The 17,082-nt window shown below is 38.1% G+C and overlaps 1 protein-coding gene across 4 annotated transcripts in view; it reads left to right on the top strand.

Moving 5' to 3' along the window:
- Positions 1 to 4,687: 4,687 nt before the first annotated feature.
- LOC149003778 (Cleavage and polyadenylation specificity factor (CPSF) A subunit protein) overlaps positions 4,688 to 17,082 on the top strand; it is a 33,913-nt gene continuing 21,518 nt past the window's right edge. For 2 of the 4 annotated variants that reach the window (XM_089137233.1, XM_089137231.1), the window contains exons 1-8: positions 4,688 to 4,932; positions 7,542 to 7,663; positions 7,871 to 7,950; positions 8,572 to 8,655; positions 11,987 to 12,074; positions 12,199 to 12,362; positions 12,562 to 14,575; positions 15,292 to 15,602. In XM_089137233.1, coding sequence (XP_088993359.1) covers positions 4,722 to 4,932; positions 7,542 to 7,663; positions 7,871 to 7,950; positions 8,572 to 8,655; positions 11,987 to 12,074; positions 12,199 to 12,362; positions 12,562 to 14,575; positions 15,292 to 15,602 — 3,074 coding nt within the window. In that variant the 5' untranslated portion in view covers positions 4,688 to 4,721. Of the gene's footprint in view, positions 4,933 to 7,528; positions 7,664 to 7,870; positions 7,951 to 8,571; positions 8,656 to 11,986; positions 12,075 to 12,198; positions 12,363 to 12,541; positions 14,576 to 15,291; positions 15,603 to 17,082 lie in introns of those variants that run through there. The other 2 variants (XM_089137232.1, XM_089137234.1) reach the window with 2 other exon arrangements.

The raw sequence follows: 17,082 nt of genomic DNA, 5'->3' as shown, positions 1-17,082 counted from the left end.
AAATCTCAATATTTTCTCTCACATGTACATGAACTTAACTCCTAGAAAAGAAAAACACCGACTTAGAATTGATACCATATGCTAAAGGAAATAAAATAGTCTAGTGTAAATAGCCAAGGATAATATGAGAACTTGGATATCTAATGTGAATCTATATCTATATAACTAGTACAAAAAATTCACAATACTATGAAATGCTCTAGTTGACCCAGGAGGAATAGATGAGATTAGCATTTTTACAGCAAGAATTCACTCTAAGCAGTAGTCACTTATACTGGATTCGTTGATCCTGTGATGGGCCAAGTGAAAATCCATTTCCCAGCTATGAATTTTGCTTCCTTTAATGTGACATTCGTTAATTATTTATGAATGTGTGTGACAGGCATGTTTCTAAATGTTGATAATCTTTGGTTTTACAACAGATACACATTAATATATGGTTTGAAACTTTATTTTAGTTCTTATGTCCAATGTAACATGTGCAAAATAATATTAACAAAGCAAATATTTAATAGCTAAAACCATCTTAAACGTAATTGGAAGCACTTTAACATGTGATGTCTGTGGAATAATGAACAACAGAGAAAACAACAAATCCTAGGATTCCAACTCAGCAAACCCAATATAGAAGACAAAAAGCATGCATAAATCCAATAATCCAGATAGATTCCAAGTGTTCATTGGTAGACATGTTTCTCTCCAATAGACTAATAGTGTTTGGTCCCTCTCCCCACTTTCTCTGGATCTTCCCTGATCCAAATGCCATCTCTTTGATACCCTATTTTAAAGATCATTTTATCTTAAAGTTTCAAAACAGAGATCGTACAGATAATTAAATATATTGTTCTGAACATGGTAGTCGGTAGTCTATGAAGAAAACATGACAAATATATGGCTTACACAAAAAATAGTGCAATGCACTGAGTTGTCTATGGTCCAGATCAATTTAGAATCTCCACCACCCGTTTTGATTTTATTTCTTTTTTATTATTTTTGAACTATTCCATTGAAATTCAAAAAAAAAAAAAAAAAAAAAGGAGAAAACAAAACGGATGGTCGATTTGCCACCACTTTAGATTTGGACCGTAGGTAGCTTAATGCTGCACAATTATTGTATAGTATTGAAGCCAAACGCCACTACATTGTGTTAGTGAACAATAGACATGTATGAACGTAGATTTCTACTTGTGAAATTGTAAAACAATTTACGACGAGCTCTCCTACCCTCCTAGTGACAACTACCTTGTTGACCCACCACCAACCCCTAACCACACCCCCCTGCCACTACTCCTGTTGTTACCACTCGACCTCCTCATGTCTGCAAACTACCAACATACCTAAAGGACTACCATTTGTCAGATGCAACGTTGCCTTCTATAGTTGGTTCAGTTAATTTTCATCTCATTTCCCCCATCCCGTATGTCCTTTCTAACTGTCTTTAAGTGTTACTTCTAAGCCCTCTACCTTTATAGAAGCCATGAAGCACCTTGAATGGTGTGCTGCTATGGAAGTTGAAATTATTGCTCTAACCAATAATCAAACCTGGTCTTTAGTTCCCCTTCTTGAGGGTAAGTGTGTGACTGGTTCCAAATGGTTGTTCAAAATTAAATGAAAACCAGATGGGCCAATTCACAGTTGAGTGCTACGAGGCTCGCTGGTTGTTATGGGTTACAACCAAATTGAAGGAGTCAATTACCATGAAACCTTCGCACCTGTGGCCAAGTTGGTAACCATCTGGATCCTCCTCATTGTAGATGTAGCCAATGATTGGCCTCTATTTTAGCTCAATGTCCATAATGCCTTCTTAAATGGTAACCTCCATGAAGATGTAGACATACAAACACCACCTGGATATCAATGTAAGGGGGAACAACTTGTTTGTAAACTCCATTGATCTCTCTATGGCCTCAAATAGGCATCTTGAAATTAGTTCTCCAAGCTCTCTACAGCTCTAATTAGTTTGATTTTATTAAAATCTCAAATTGATCACTCATTATTCTCCTTACATCGGGCTTCAACTTCTACCTTCATCCTTCTTTATGTGGATGACATGAACATCACTGGTTTTGATGCTACTTTACTTCATGAAGTTAAGGATCGTATTTGTAGAGAATTTCACCCCATAGATATGGGCTCACTCAAATATTTCCTTGGGATTGAAGTCGCTCGTTCTCCTCGTGGCCTATATTTATATGCCAAAGAAATTATACTTTGGATATTCTCAATGATTGTGGCCTTACTGGAACATGTCCTTTAGATTTCCCAATGGAACAAAATGTGAAACTTTCTAACTCCGACGCATAGTTCTTTCTGATTCAACACTATATCGACAACTTGTTTGTCGATTGATTTACCTTACTATGATCAGGCCTGATATTGTGCCTTCATTCAAGATTTTAAGTCAATTCATGTATCAACCTTGACAACCGCACCTTGATGCCACCCATCGCCTTCTTCTATATTTAAAGGGCTTTCCTAATCAAGGCATTCTTATCCCTACAGAGAATATACTCAAATTGACTGTATTTTGTGATTCTAATTGGGTTAGTTGCACTATGACTCATCGATCCACTACTTGTTATTGCATCTTTCTAGGTATTTTTCCTATCTCTAGGAAGACAAAGAAGCAAACCATTCTTTCCCGATCTTCTGCAGAAGTTGAGTATCGTGTGATGACCATTACTATTTGTGAATCGATATGGCTTATATTTTTCTTTGTGATCTTGGTTTACCTTTCTTATTGCAGATTCCCCTATATTGTGATAATCAAGCTGCACATCACAATGCCGCCAATCTGGTTTTTCACGAGCACACTAAACATATTGTGATTGATTGCCATGTTATTGGTGAAAATTTGCAACAATGATTAATATGTCCAACTAAAATTGCCTCATTTGAGCAGCTTGCAGACTTATTTAGTAAGTCCCTTGGTCGTAACATCTACAGTAGTCCAAGCTAGACATTCATAATCTTCATTCCCCACGTAGAGGAGGAGTGTTAATTATTTGACTTTATTTTGTATATCATAAATATTAGGAAGTTTACCGTTATTATTTTGCATATCTTCAAATTAAGAAGCTAATTATTGTAAAATAGGTATATATCTGTATAACTATCTTGTATTTTAGATAGATTACTCGTGATTGTATTATAAGTGGATTTCTCATTGTAATATCTTCTTGTAATCTTCCATTTCAGGTAGATTTTTATTTTATTTTATTATATATGTAGATTATTTTTCCTGTGGAGAAAGACCTTCTTCCGTTCATGTGTTTATATGCATTAATTCTCAATAATACTCGTACCAATATTCATCTAAATCCAGTATTTTAACTAACTTTTCACCATGCAGGTCTAACAATTAACAAAGAAACACTAAAGACGAAGAAAAACCCGGAAGAAACTTAACAAATCAGAAAACCAAACCTCTTATATTGTTGTTGCCACCATGAACAGTATCCACTAGAGATGTGCGTCGCACTGATGAAATGAGTTTTAAACGCTCCCGCCTGCCGCGGCTACCCAATCCATGCATTCTGCTGAGTCTTCGAAAAAATGAACCATTGGATCCAATATATATATATATATATATATAGATGCACAAACAGAACAGAACAGAAACCGAAGCAACGAGGCAAGTACAAAGGAACTCACCATGTAAATTTACCTTCCAACAGAACAACAGAAACCATGTGCTCCAGCATGTTTCTGTCAAAGAGACTTAGGTTGGAACTAGGTTAACGCGTTTGGCGTGTGGAGAGTGGCCGGAGAGAGAGACACTTAGCTAGCTTGGGAACGAAGTAAAGTATTCGTCAAGTCAAGCCATTCTTCCTTATACTGATTCAAGGCGGCTTATTAATTAAGTGGAGAGCGGGAGAATTCCCAAAACATTGAGGTTTACGTTTACCCAGAAGTAATTAATTCTCTGAATCGATTTCGAACCAAAACTATTCCCCTGATCTACACTGCATTTTATTTTCGTCGTGAAAGTGAAAGTGTGAAACTGCGGAAAGGGCTGGATCGGACCAGCTTGGGTTGAAGTCGCCTTTCCTTTCCTCCTTGGGAGGGGCTACTTCGACAGTCTGGGCTTTAAACAAGAGTGGGCTGGGCTGGGATGGCTCTGTTAGTTTGATAGTATTGTATAGCAATATATAAATATCTTGGCTTAATCAAGTGGACAGCCACGGATTTATGGGCTTTATTAGTTCCATGACTAAAATAAATGGGCCATAATACTTAGATAGTTACCAATCAGGGATGGGCTGGGCTTAGGGAGCTCATTAACAGTGCCCAGTAATTATTAAAGCCACATTAATTAAATGTATAAGTCAGCAAGACATCAATGCCTCCACGTAGAGTTAGAATTCGAATCCCCTGTTTGCCCCGTCTGATCCACATCCTCTTCGGACTCTGGATTGTAATTCATAGGATGTCCATGGCATTAGAATCCAGGTTATCAATTCAACAAATTTGAATTTTACTAAACTTACCCATAATTTGAATTTTATTTAATTTCGTTGTGGATACCTTGCGTTCTTCGCCTCGCTCCTGGATTCGGGGGAATATTCGGATGGGTCCGTCTGATACCCCTTCGGACTCGGAGCAACTAAGGTGCGCGGTGCGCTTAAGCGGCCCCCGGCAAAGCTCATTTCCCATGGACAAATCCGGGTTGGAGCACAATCGGGTTCTCTCTGGAACCGGGTTATAGAAGTACGAAAGCCATGGAAATTTGGTTGAGGACATCTCTTGTAAAAACTTGTAAGACAAACGGCAATGGCGACCGCGGACGAAGACTCGCCTTTCGTGCATTGCCGACCAGATTCGAACGGCGATCATTATGTAGCAAAGTGCGTGCTCAAGGGGACTGCAGTTCAGCAGGCGGTTCAAGGACATCTCCGCTCTTCTTCGTCATTCGACGTTGTCTTCGGGAAGGTTCTATTTCGAAACTGTAAATGCTTAATTTCTCTGCGATTTCATTCACTATTTTTAATAATCTTGGATTAATTCATAGTCGCACTTTATTTGTTTCACCGCTGTCTTTGGCAAATCAGTGACAGCGTTTCATCTTTAACCATCACTAGAAGAAACCGTGTAGAAAGATCGCTGCATCATTTGGTTTAGTCTTCACGAAATTTCCCTAGTATATTCATCCAAAAAAAGAAAAAAATTAAATAAAAAGACAATTATATTTTCCCTATTATAGTTTATAGTACATGGTTTAAATTTGTACCGTATGCTTCTTGTCACGGTACAAAAAAAGTGAAGTGAATCATACTTATGTTGCTGTTGCCTTTTGGAGCTCAGACCAATTTGCTGTGTGGAGAGTCTGCCTCAGATTTAATCCTTTTCATATATGCATGACCACAGAAGGGTGATTCATGCTCAAGTATGGGAACTTAGTTTTATGCCTGTCCTATCAAGTAGAAGCTATTGCATTTGCTGTTATGTTCTGAAGAAGCCGGGTGTTTTAGAAGGAACATAGATATCTCATACGATCATCATCAGCAAAATGTTATTTCTTGGCGTGAACTATGTTCCTGCTTAGCTCTTTGTTAATTTGTTTCACTAGTGTCTCCTGGTGATGTTTATTTGTCTGAACGTGATATTGTCTGGTAGTTGATTGAAAGTTTGCTCCTGTTGTGCATTGTGGAACACCAAGGACACCAAAAACACCTTGAAACAAATACCCTAACCATTATAACATATTTTTATTTCATTGAACTGCAACGATGGATCTCAAAGAATGTTAAGATTCTACTATAAATGTGTGGTGGTTCCCATCAATTATTTAAACTGGGTCACTGGTCTGTCAACTAGTACCTTTCATCCTTATAAATGCTGTTAACCAGGAAATCTTTTCAAAAACATTACTGGTTGTCTCTTTTCAAATACTCTAGCCTCTGCCGATGGTTAGTATTTCCCTTATCTTTTCTGTCGTTCACCACCAGATACCCAGGCCTCCAAAAAGTAGCTAGGTCAGGTAATGGTGGCGGAGAAATACATTCAATCTCTGAAACCATCAAGTAATAGCTCAAACAACAGTTGGTCAGTTATAGTGCATGAACTGATTACTTGAAGTTTGAGGGAAGTTTTAGAATATTGGTGGAGCACATCTTGTTCTTCAGTGAAACTCGGGGGCCATTTTGTAGTGACATTGTTATGCTCTCAAAGTACAAACTAGCAGCAAGAAAGGAAAAAGAAAGAAACAGGGCAGAACTAAATAAATATTTGAAGAATTTATAGATATTTAAGATATAATTGGTATGTATCCCTGTCTGATTTCTATATGTATTATGGGTTCTTGCTTTTTCATCAAGTTTTCCTTACCGATTGGTGTGCTAATATTGTGGGACTCTTTCTAATGTTTTTTTTTGTGCCTTTTTAGTAAACATTTTTACTCCTACTCATTCACCATTTCCGGAATATTCAAATGAGGGCAACTGGTTCATAATGCTGAACATATTTTCAACACCACGACCAACTTAGTCTTCCCAACCAAGTGGGGCTGGCTACAGGGACACTTGTCCTCCAATATGACCTAGGCTATGCATGTTTTTTGTCCCACCTGTTCAACTGTCATTTTAGGTCTACCCTGTCTCTTTAGTTACTTCAACCTGAATTCTATATTAGGGCACCATGTGCCGTCGTTCTCAGACCTTTGAGGGAGTGGTGTTGTCTATCATCTGCCTTCAGAGTGTCCTCCATTTGTAATACTATTGGCTAGCTTGTCTTTGGGGCTATGATCTTTCACATTTGAATGGAGTGTAACCTTCGAAGATGGTATATATATATATATACCAAGTATTCATTCTCCAATCAGATTTGGCAAGACGCTTATTAGGATGTTAGTTTCAAAATTCTTCTCTAAAGTCCGTATTTGATAACCACCCCCAAGGACTAGGCTCACTGCTCTTACCTAGGGCTTAGATTCCTCTGTTTGACTGTCTAGGTTCCTTTGGGCCTTCCCCCTTTCTTCCTTTTGTACCCCCACCCCTTTTCTTTACTGCTTTGGAGCTATTCAAAACAAAGTCTTGATCCAGTGCCACTAAACAATTAAAATAAATAAAGACAACTAAAAGTGGGTATTCCCTAAGCCTTAAAGAGTATCATAACATAACTTAAATTGAACTGTTGGTTCAAACCTGCAAAACTGGTTCAATATTAAAACATAGAAGTTACCCAAGTATAGAAGCTAAATTCATACTCAACCTAATTACCTATGCTTTAGGCCCCATAAAAGTGGCCTGATACATAGAAAATCTCAGCAGCACTCATTTTGTATGTGTTGTTTCTTACTGGCCAAAGTTTTTCCTAGTTCTGATTGTTGGAGTCTTGTTTATAAAATGGAAACTGGATGATAAATAGAATTTATACTTAGAAGTGTCACATGCCTAACTTCTGGTTTCTTTTCATATTATTTTGTTTTAAAAATTTTAATTTTAGATGCTGAGGTAATAATTAGGAGATCCTTTTCATTGGAACAATATGTTTTATTTGGCATTTAATGTCTTGATGGTCTTCTGATCAGGAAACATCTATAGAGTTGGTGGTAATTGGTGAGGATGGGGTTGTACAGTCTATTTGTGAACAGGCTGTGTTTGGAACAATTAAGGATCTCGCAATTTTGCGCTGGAATGAAAAGTTCTGTGCACCAATTTCACAGGTCTGTTTCTTTACTGATTTTACATTACCAACTTTCCATCTCAAAAGATATAGTATGAAGCATTTTGTATCTGGTGTTATCATGTTAGTAAATGTTTCTAGCTGGTTGTGTCTTTAGGAAAAGAATTTAAACAAAAGTAGTCAAAAGAGAGATCAAAATTTCAACTGTTTATGTTGACTTAATTATGAATGCTTATTGCTTTTGTAGACACAGGGAAGAGATCTTCTGGTTGTTCTTTCTGACTCCGGGAAGCTTTCTTTTCTTACATTTTGCAATGAAATGCACAGGTAACAGATTTATAGTTTTTACGGCTCTCTCTCTCTCTCTCTCTCTCTCTCTAGGGTTTTGTAAAATCACCTTGGTGGGTGAGAGATTTGCTGAAGTTCAGTAACTACCACATGGCAGACATGGGTGGGTGACGTGGGTCAAGCCCATAGAGGATCCTGTACTTAGCTCTCCAGTTAGTATCCAAAATGACTAGTGGAATGTGTTCTGAAGAGAGTCTGAAGCTTCAAGACTACAGAAATATCAGTTACATATTTTATATGGTGGCCATTTTTCTTTATTAGATTCCACTTCTGAGCAATTTGTTTTGGCGTCAAATTTGAACTGGTGAGATGGGTGTGGAGTTCTCCATCAATGAAGGCTGTCACATTTGCAATGTGGTAGGGCTAGAACCTGGAACAAGGTTTTGCACCGTAGTGGGGCTTCAACCAGGAACAAGGTCCACTTGTAGTGCTTATATCACTGACTCACATTGAATTTGCAGCTTAAAAGCATTTTACCGCATCTTCAGAATAAGGCACTCTCTTTTGGGTTAAAATATGTATAGCACACAACTGTGAGTTTGAAGAAGAAAATTTATGTTGTTTGTCTAATAAAAGGTATGCATACATTTTTTCTCCCAGGTTCTTCCCAGTGGCACATGTTCAACTTTCCACTCCTGGAAACCAAAGGCATCAATTAGGAAGAAAGTTAGCCGTTGATTCCAAGTAAGTTGGTATTATAGCTAGAGGTTCCTGAAAACTGGTTTTGGTTACACTATTGATTGGCCAAACTTTATGGTAAGATTTTATTTGGCTTGCATTACTATCAACTTTCATGTGTAAAAACCTTGTCCAATTGCAACTCTTCTAAAAAAGGATTTCATAAAGTGGGAGACCTCATGGCATAGTTGTCAAGGCAATGCCTTGGTGGTGAGGCAACCATTCTAGATCCCCATGTTAGTCAAGGCACCTAGACTGAAAGAACGACAAAATGGTGGGGAAGTGGTTGGGTCGGGAGGAAACGGGAATTGGTGAAAAAAGGAAGAGGAATAAGCAGCAGAAAAAAAGTGAAGCATTATTGGGTAACCAACTGTTCTAGACATTATCTATCTTCTTATTTGTATTCAGCTTCATCTTTGTCGTTTGTGATCAGCCATCATGGAAGAGAGAGAAAGATGGCACATCTCAGCCTTCATGTTTAATAAATTTGTTTCTAACTGTATATTTGGGGTTGTATGGCAATGATTCCGTGCCAATTTTCCCAATTTGGTACAAAATGAACTTTTTATGCTTTTGTGTTGAATTGGGCAAATTGGGCACAAAATCGATACTGAAATCTTGTATGGTTGGGCACAGATGGGGATGTTTCTTTGGCAAAATGGGCACAAAGTCTTGTATGATATGTATATATAATCAGGGTACAAATTGGGCACTTTTTTTTTAAGAATAAAAAAGGGGTAAATGCACATCAATTGATACACAATTGCTCACATAAAATCAAGGGTTGAAGAGACATGGCTTCGATTGATCGGTTGTAGAGAGAGGGCTTTGCTTTGCACATAGAGGGCTTCGGCTTCGTTGCAAGAGATGGTGAGAGTGAAGGCTGCAGAGTGTAGAGAGGCGAATCTTCGCTTGCTTAGGGCTTGAGAGAGACGAGAGAGTCAAGAGAGACAAGAGAAATTCGAGAGCAGAGTCAAGAGAGATGCAGATGTGTTATTTTAGGGCTTTTGAAAATAGATGGGTAAATGACATCGATACCCCGATTCACTGTCAGCTTCCTTCTTATGCCCTGCGTTTTCTACCAGAAGTGCTTTTGTGCCCAAGAAGCTCTAAAGCAATTTGGAGCTTCTTGTTGGCACAAAAATTGTGTGCCAAACATCCGGTTCAACACACTTTTGCCGAACCAACACATTATTTTAGACCCGTTTACCATACATGATTTCGGCGACTTCTGTGCCAAATTGGGCAAATGACACAAAATTAGTGTGTCAAAATCATTGCCATACAACCCCTTAATGGCCAAGGCAAACTACTTGCTCATTTTATGCATTTGCCATTTAACCCTTTATATTTATAAGTAAAAGGTACCAATCTCATTTGTTTACATAAATTCCTCTTTGTATAAAACAATAGGAAACATTAATATTGGATACCTAAACCTACCTTTTTTAATGTGTAATGCGATATTTAGGTGCCTTCTAGGGGCCTGCAAACCACATTGGCTTGATTGAACTCCATGACAACTGTGCCCCTTGCAATTATTGGTTTTGTAGAACCATTATAGTATTGAATGAACATCTTTGGGTTTTTCCTTTTTTATTTCTTCTGCGAAGTTAGGACTTTTCACTTAGGTTCTATCTGTGATATGTAGAATAGTTCTATTTGAAAAAACTAGAATTGGAAATGATTATGGTTTACTAACTCAATTGTAGTCTTTATCTGAAAAACCTTCTTAATCGTTGATAGGTGAATGCTGTTGAAATATTTTGAAATTACATTCACTAGATGAAACCATGCTACCTATGCATTGCTGGGTAGGGCGATGAATAATCGGAAAAGCATGATTATCTATAAGAATGGACATTTTAAGACTTTGAAACTAATAGGTGGTGAAATAGACTTCTCTCTCTCTTCCTGTTCCAATGTGTAAGTGTCCCCCTGTTGGAGGAATGGATGTTAATTTTTCTCTCTCAAACTGAAACTTCAAAAGCTAATGATGCAGATCCAACACATAAGTTATAGGAGATTTTTAGTCTAGTGATTCTCTCTGAAACTGAACCATGTCTAATTAGTGGAATAGGCCCAGGGATGGGTCTTATACTCTTATAGAAGTTAGACCCTTTATCCCAAGGTTTTACTTGGTAATAGGCCTCTCATAGAGGCCTAAAACATGTGTACGAAGGTGGTACATGAATTTAGGTTTGTTCCAGTATTTTAATTCAGTCTTTAAGTCAGGGGCAGTTAGATCTTTTAATAAGATTTTGGGGGGGGGGGGGGGACATTATTATACGTTAGGCGACCTTTAGTGCCTAATCATATCAGGGTGTCCACCACTTATGCCTAGGTTACTATGACGGTCGCCTTTTGATGTGTTGATAAAGAGGAGCATCACCTAGCTAGCAACAAACCACCTAAGAACCTGTTGGCTGTTCATGAGCTAAATACTAGTACTACCTTTCTTGATTCAGGCTAAAGCCATTGGTAACAGTCTCCCTTTTCTAAGTCTCATTTGATACTAGTTCTTGAGCAGCTCAAAAGTAAGATTCTTCTGCTTCTGGAGTTGATGGACTCATGGAAGGGTAGCGGTGCCATTTTTGTTCAACATTACTAGTGTGAAATCCTATGGCTTATCGGTTTGTGAAATGCAATGCCTTGAAAACTGTGGCGAGGGCTGTAATGCTCCTATGCCCCACAAGACACCACAAATCCCTGATAAGCATAACTCACAATATCCTATTAGACTAAAAATTTCTGAGAACTTAACACATTCCTTATAGAGTAGGAAGATGGTTCATGTTTGTAACCACATTTTGCCGAACAAATGGGTAGCTCACATTTTATAAACCTGCTTTTGCATGACACATGCATGCAGTGGACGGAATCTAATGCCTGTGGATGATATACTTAGAAATGTTACTGAGCTGACCATCCAGACATAAGTTCTCATCCTTGGAAAGATTGCCTTTATGTGTATTATCTATATCTGAGGATGCTCTGCATCTTCTCCATTCAGTGACTAGTAGAAGAATATAAGAAAAATAAATGCTTCAGTTCATCTCTCTGTCATTTTTTTGTTCCCCTGCAGGATTGAAATGCTTTTTGATATAGCTATGTGTCTAGGTACGTTTATGTAAACATTTTGACTCGTTTTAACAACTCGTGTAATTTGAATTAGATGGTCTCATATTTCAAATTGGTATTTCATTGTCCATTATCTAGCAGATCCTTATTTGTTTCTTCATTTCTCTATATAGTTGTTGTTTTAATATTCCAACAGGAAGCAAATAGAAATAACATTGAAACTCTTGCTTATATTTCTAAGTTTCACACTATGCAGTGGTTGTTTTGTTGCTGTTAGCGCGTACGAAGACCGGTTGGCTTTGTTTTCTGTTTCTATATCAGCTCGCAGCAATATCATTGATAAGGTTGAACCATTGGATTACCTAATTGTTTATTTAACCTACACTGCTGGATTTTGGTGGTAGTGGAACAAGCTTGTGCACTTACATTCAGGCTATTTAAAGGTTCTTCCACATGTCATAATTTCAGACAATATTCTATCCTCCTGAAATTGATGGGGATGCAAACAATGCAATGGACGTTCAGAGAACCAGTATCTGTGGTGTTATTTGGAGCATGTGCTTCATATCTAAAGATTGCAGCCAACTTAGTCGGGATGTATACAATCCTATAGTCGCTCTTCTTTTGAACAGGTATGAGTTTGCTAGTAATGTATATTTGGAGTTTTATGTTCTTGTCTTTCTATGCTCAAAAAGTTGTCTTATTGAAGAATAGCTTTTTATCTATACTTTACGTCTTGATTCTCTTCCTGCTCATTGTACATAAAAAATTGGGAGTTCTTACAGTGAGGTTGTTTCTGACTACTTGAAAGACTAAGTTTTGGTACTGCAGGAAGGGAGGAATCTTGAATGAGCTGTTTTTATTGGAATGGAACATGAGGGAAAATTCTCTTCATGTCATCTCTCAGTATACTGAAGCTGGGCCTCTATCACTTGACATCGTTGAGGTTCCTCATGCTTATGGGTTTGCATTTCTGTTTAGGGATGGTGATGCTTTGTTGATGGATCTTAGAGATCCTCATCATCCCTGTTGTGTTTACAGAACAACATTAAGTCTTCTGTGTACGCCAGCTGAGGAGCAAACATCTGTTCAAGAGCCATGTAAAGGACTTGATGTTGATGACGACGGTATTTTTAATGTTGCTGCTTGTGCATTGCTGGAGCTCAGAGATTCAAAAATGGAAATTATAAAAGGTGATGATCCAATGAGTATAGATACTGAAAGCAATAAAGTGAGTTCTACTTTCAAATGTGTTAATGCTTGGAGTTGGGAACCAGGAAAATCAAGGCTGATGTTTTGTCTGAATACAGGAGAATTTTTTATGATTGAGGTTTGTTTGGACTTTGATGGTATTAGAGTAAACTTATCTGATTGTTTTTACCGACGTCCAACTTGTAAGGCACTTTTGTGGATTGAAGGTGGATTAGTTGTTGCACTTGTAGAGATGGGTGATGGGATGGTCTTGAAGTTGGAAACTGGAAAGCTAGTTAACAGTAGCCCTATTCAAAATATTGCTCCAATATTGGACATGTCAGTTGTGGATTACCATGATGAAAACCAAGACCAGATTTTTGCTTGCTGCGGAAAGGCTCCTGAAGGATCACTAAGGGTTATTCGTAGTGGAATCAGTGTAGAAAAGCTTCTGAGAACTGCTCCAATTTACCAAGGCATTACTGGTACATGGACTGTGAGGATGAAATTGACCGACTGTTATCATTCCTTTGTAGTGCTCTCATTTGTTGAAGAAACTAGGGTACTATCAGTTGGTGTGAGCTTTATTGATGTCACTGAAGCAGTTGGTTTCCTGTCAGATGTCTGCACCTTAGCATGTGGTCCTGTGGGTGATGGCTTGTTGGTCCAAATCCATAGAAATGCTGTACGACTTTGTTTGCCAACGGTTGCTGCTCATACTGAAGGCATCCATTTAGCTGCTGCGATTTCTACATCTTGGTTCCCTAATAAAGCAACTATCAGTTTAGGGGCAGTCGGACATGGTTTGATTATTGTGGCGACTTCTAATCCCTGCTTCTTATATATCCTTGGGACTAGATCATTATCAGCGTATCATTATGAAATATATGAAATGCAGCATGTGAAGCTGGAGAATGAGTTATCATGCATATCTATACCACACAAAAAATTTGGATGCCAACGGTTAACTGTAAATATTGATAATAGTTGTGAGGTTGCCATACCAGCTGGAGTTGAGATTGGTAAATCTTTTGTTATTGGAACACATAAACCTTCAGTAGAAATTCTAACATTTGTACCTGAAGAAGGCATAAGAATAATTGCTAGAGGGGACATATCCCTGACCAACACACTAGGAACTGCTATCAGTGGCTGTGTTCCGCAAGATGTTAGGCTTGTGTTGGTTGATCGACTTTATATCCTTTCGGGTTTGAGAAACGGAATGCTTCTTAGGATGGAGTGGCCTGCTACATCCGTGGCATTTTCATCAGAGTTATCTAATCAAAGCCCTTTTGTTCCTAGCTATTTTGGAAATGCAGGCACTGTTTCTTCAACTAAGGTAACTCCAGCTTTAGTTGGGCAGAGATATTGTGCCAGTAATGAGTGTCAAAGAGCAGAGGACAATGTTCCCATTGATCTACAATTGATTGCCATCCGTCGGATAGGCATTACTCCTGTTTTCTTGGTTCCTTTGAGTGATTCTCTTGATGCAGATATAATTGCTCTTAGTGACAGACCCTGGTTACTGCAAACTGCAAGGCGCAGTCTTTCATATACCTCTATCTCATTCCAACCTGCAACACATGTCACCCCTGTTTGTTCTATGGAGTGCCCTAAGGGAATTTTATTTGTCGCGGAGAACAGCCTACATTTGGTAAGCTTTTCTCATGTGATTGTGAAGCACTTGTTTCTAGTTTATTTTTCTCATTGGCTGATTATCTCAACGTCAAGATGTTTTTCTGCAAGATGTGTTTGTCTTACAGCAACTGAGTTAACTTCATTGGAAACCTAGACAAATGACTGCATTTGATTGGTTGTGAACCATCTAAACCTGAAGAGTTGGTATTTATGATGGCAGTGTACCTCTTCCTGTTGCGTGTATAAAAATGAAAGTTGGAAAATAGAAAAGTTAGCTTCATTATAATGGCAAAGGGTACTGTTTAACTTTGACATAAGTGTGACTGGTGATGTTCTTCACTACTGTTTTACCCAAAACCTTGATTTATATATCAACACTCCTTGCACTTAGTTGCGAAGCTAACATGGTCCTTGGACATGGCTAAGAACATATGGCATGTTGGGAGAACAAATGTCAAGAAAAGCCTTTGGATTCCTAACTGGCCCTCAACTGTCGTTTGTAGAAGTTAAAGTTCAGAGTGATTCTTTAGCAGTCATTTGATTTTAATGCATAACATTTTAGCTCTTTGCAAACAGGCTGAAGCTGGATGCTTCTGTGTTTCTGAAACAAACTGTTTGAACTGCTGTGACTGCATATTAGGGGCTGAACTTTCTTATATTATTTTAGTTGTCATTATCAGGCATTATGCATTGTTAGCCTTTCAAGTCACTTTTCATTATTCTCTAGTACAGGTGGAGATGGTTCACTGTAAGAGGCTTAATGTTCAGACGTTTTATCTTGGAGGCACACCTCGGAAGGTCTTATATCACAGTGACAGTAGGCTATTACTTGTTATGAGGACAGACCTACATTGTGAGTCAAGTTCATCTGACATATGCTGTGTGGATCCTCTCAGTGGTTCGGTTCTTTCAACGTACAAGTTTGATCCTGGAGAAACTGGAAAATCTATGCAGTTAGTGAAGGTTGCAAATGAACAAGTGTTGGTGGTTGGAACCAGTCTGTCTTCTGGAAGAGCTATAATGCCCACTGGGGAAGCTGAAAGGTTAAAGACCTACCAGAAGCTTATGATATGCTTTCCTTTTGGTTCCAAAAATTCACTTGCCATTTAGTTGCTTTTTTAATAATTAGAATAGGATTCTGAAATTAAATTGAAAAATGTGATGGCTCTAAGAGTTTGACAGCTTGCCTTATTTAATATATTTTCCCAAGTTACTTGGACATTTTTAGTATGATCCACCGATGTATGGCTCTGAATCTCTTAAATTCTGTTTTGCATCCATCCCATTCCCTGGTTAGACAGGAAGACTACAAGTATGGATCAAATACATTGTGTTGGTTTAATATGGTAGAACAGGCCAACAGGAAATAGTTGTCGGAAACTTTGGTCTTTTAGTTAGGTTCAGGTATGTCAGGAATAAATGGGGGCACCTTTACTAGAAGGTTATTACGAGTAAATAGGACTATAGGAGAGCTAATGATGCAGGAAGACAAACTAGACAGGGTACCGAATAGCCTCTTGGCAGGTATATTCCCCTCACTTGCACAATGCTGGGCTTCTTTTTCCAAGGACTTTGGGTTGGGCCTTGTAAGAGGTCTAGTTTGATTACTTTAAACAAAACTGATTGTTATTCTTTTATGGGTCTTAGGGGTGCAGCTATTTGTTGTTTGTATCGGGCCTGAAATATAAGTCCATCTATGGGGTTTAATATAAAAGTACAAAAAGTGATTGGCCTGTCAATTTCTTTTCTTGAGTCATAATGGTACTAGGAGTTGAAGAGAGGTCTAGTAATTGATTTTTCGAATAGAATTTTGCTCTCATTTAGGTCATTGTGTGACTGGGTCTTAGGGGTCGACCTGGTAATCAAGTCATTAAGCTTTAGTTCTTTGCTTGCTGTACCTTATGGTTCTTGTTGATTAATGAATCATGATTCTGTTAATAAAATCAGTGGAAGTTTGTCTGAGCACTTGAGTGTTGCTGAAATCCTTGGTTTGGCTCTCTGAATTATTTCTTCTGATAGTTGGTTTCTTCTTGATCTCAGGTAACCGATTCATCCCAGTTCTCATCAGTTTAGATTCCCATTTCTCTTCTGACAATACTCGTCTTTGAGGAGGTTTCTTTTCTTATCAGTCTTTGTTATTTTCCCTATTCACTGTCACTTGTTGGGTTACTCTGAGATTTAATAGTTAATCATGTGTTACTGTTTCCTAATAGTTCTGATTAATAAATCTATGTATAAACCCCTCAAATGCTCCCTGGTCCTATGCCTTCTCTGTTTTCTATTAAACTTTAAGTGGCCCTAATTGCACCTTTTACATTAATCTTTTTAGAAGATTATATATGTATAGCTGAAAGGCTCTGTCCATAAGGAAACTCAACTAGTTATTGCTGCCATGCGGTCTTTTACAAGTTATTGAGCTTCTCCCGCTCTCCCATATGTTTGTCCTGTTTCTGATTGTGTTGTTTCTTCAAACATTGCCTTCACTTGTTTCAGTTTTACCATAGCTTTCAGCTTTGATTTCAG

This window comes from Hakea prostrata, chromosome 10 (assembly GCF_041222555.1).
Source record: "Hakea prostrata isolate BN-2017 chromosome 10, UWA_Hpros_2, whole genome shotgun sequence".
NCBI lineage: Eukaryota > Viridiplantae > Streptophyta > Magnoliopsida > Proteales > Proteaceae > Hakea > Hakea prostrata.
This window is presented reverse-complemented; position numbering and strand designations above follow the sequence as displayed.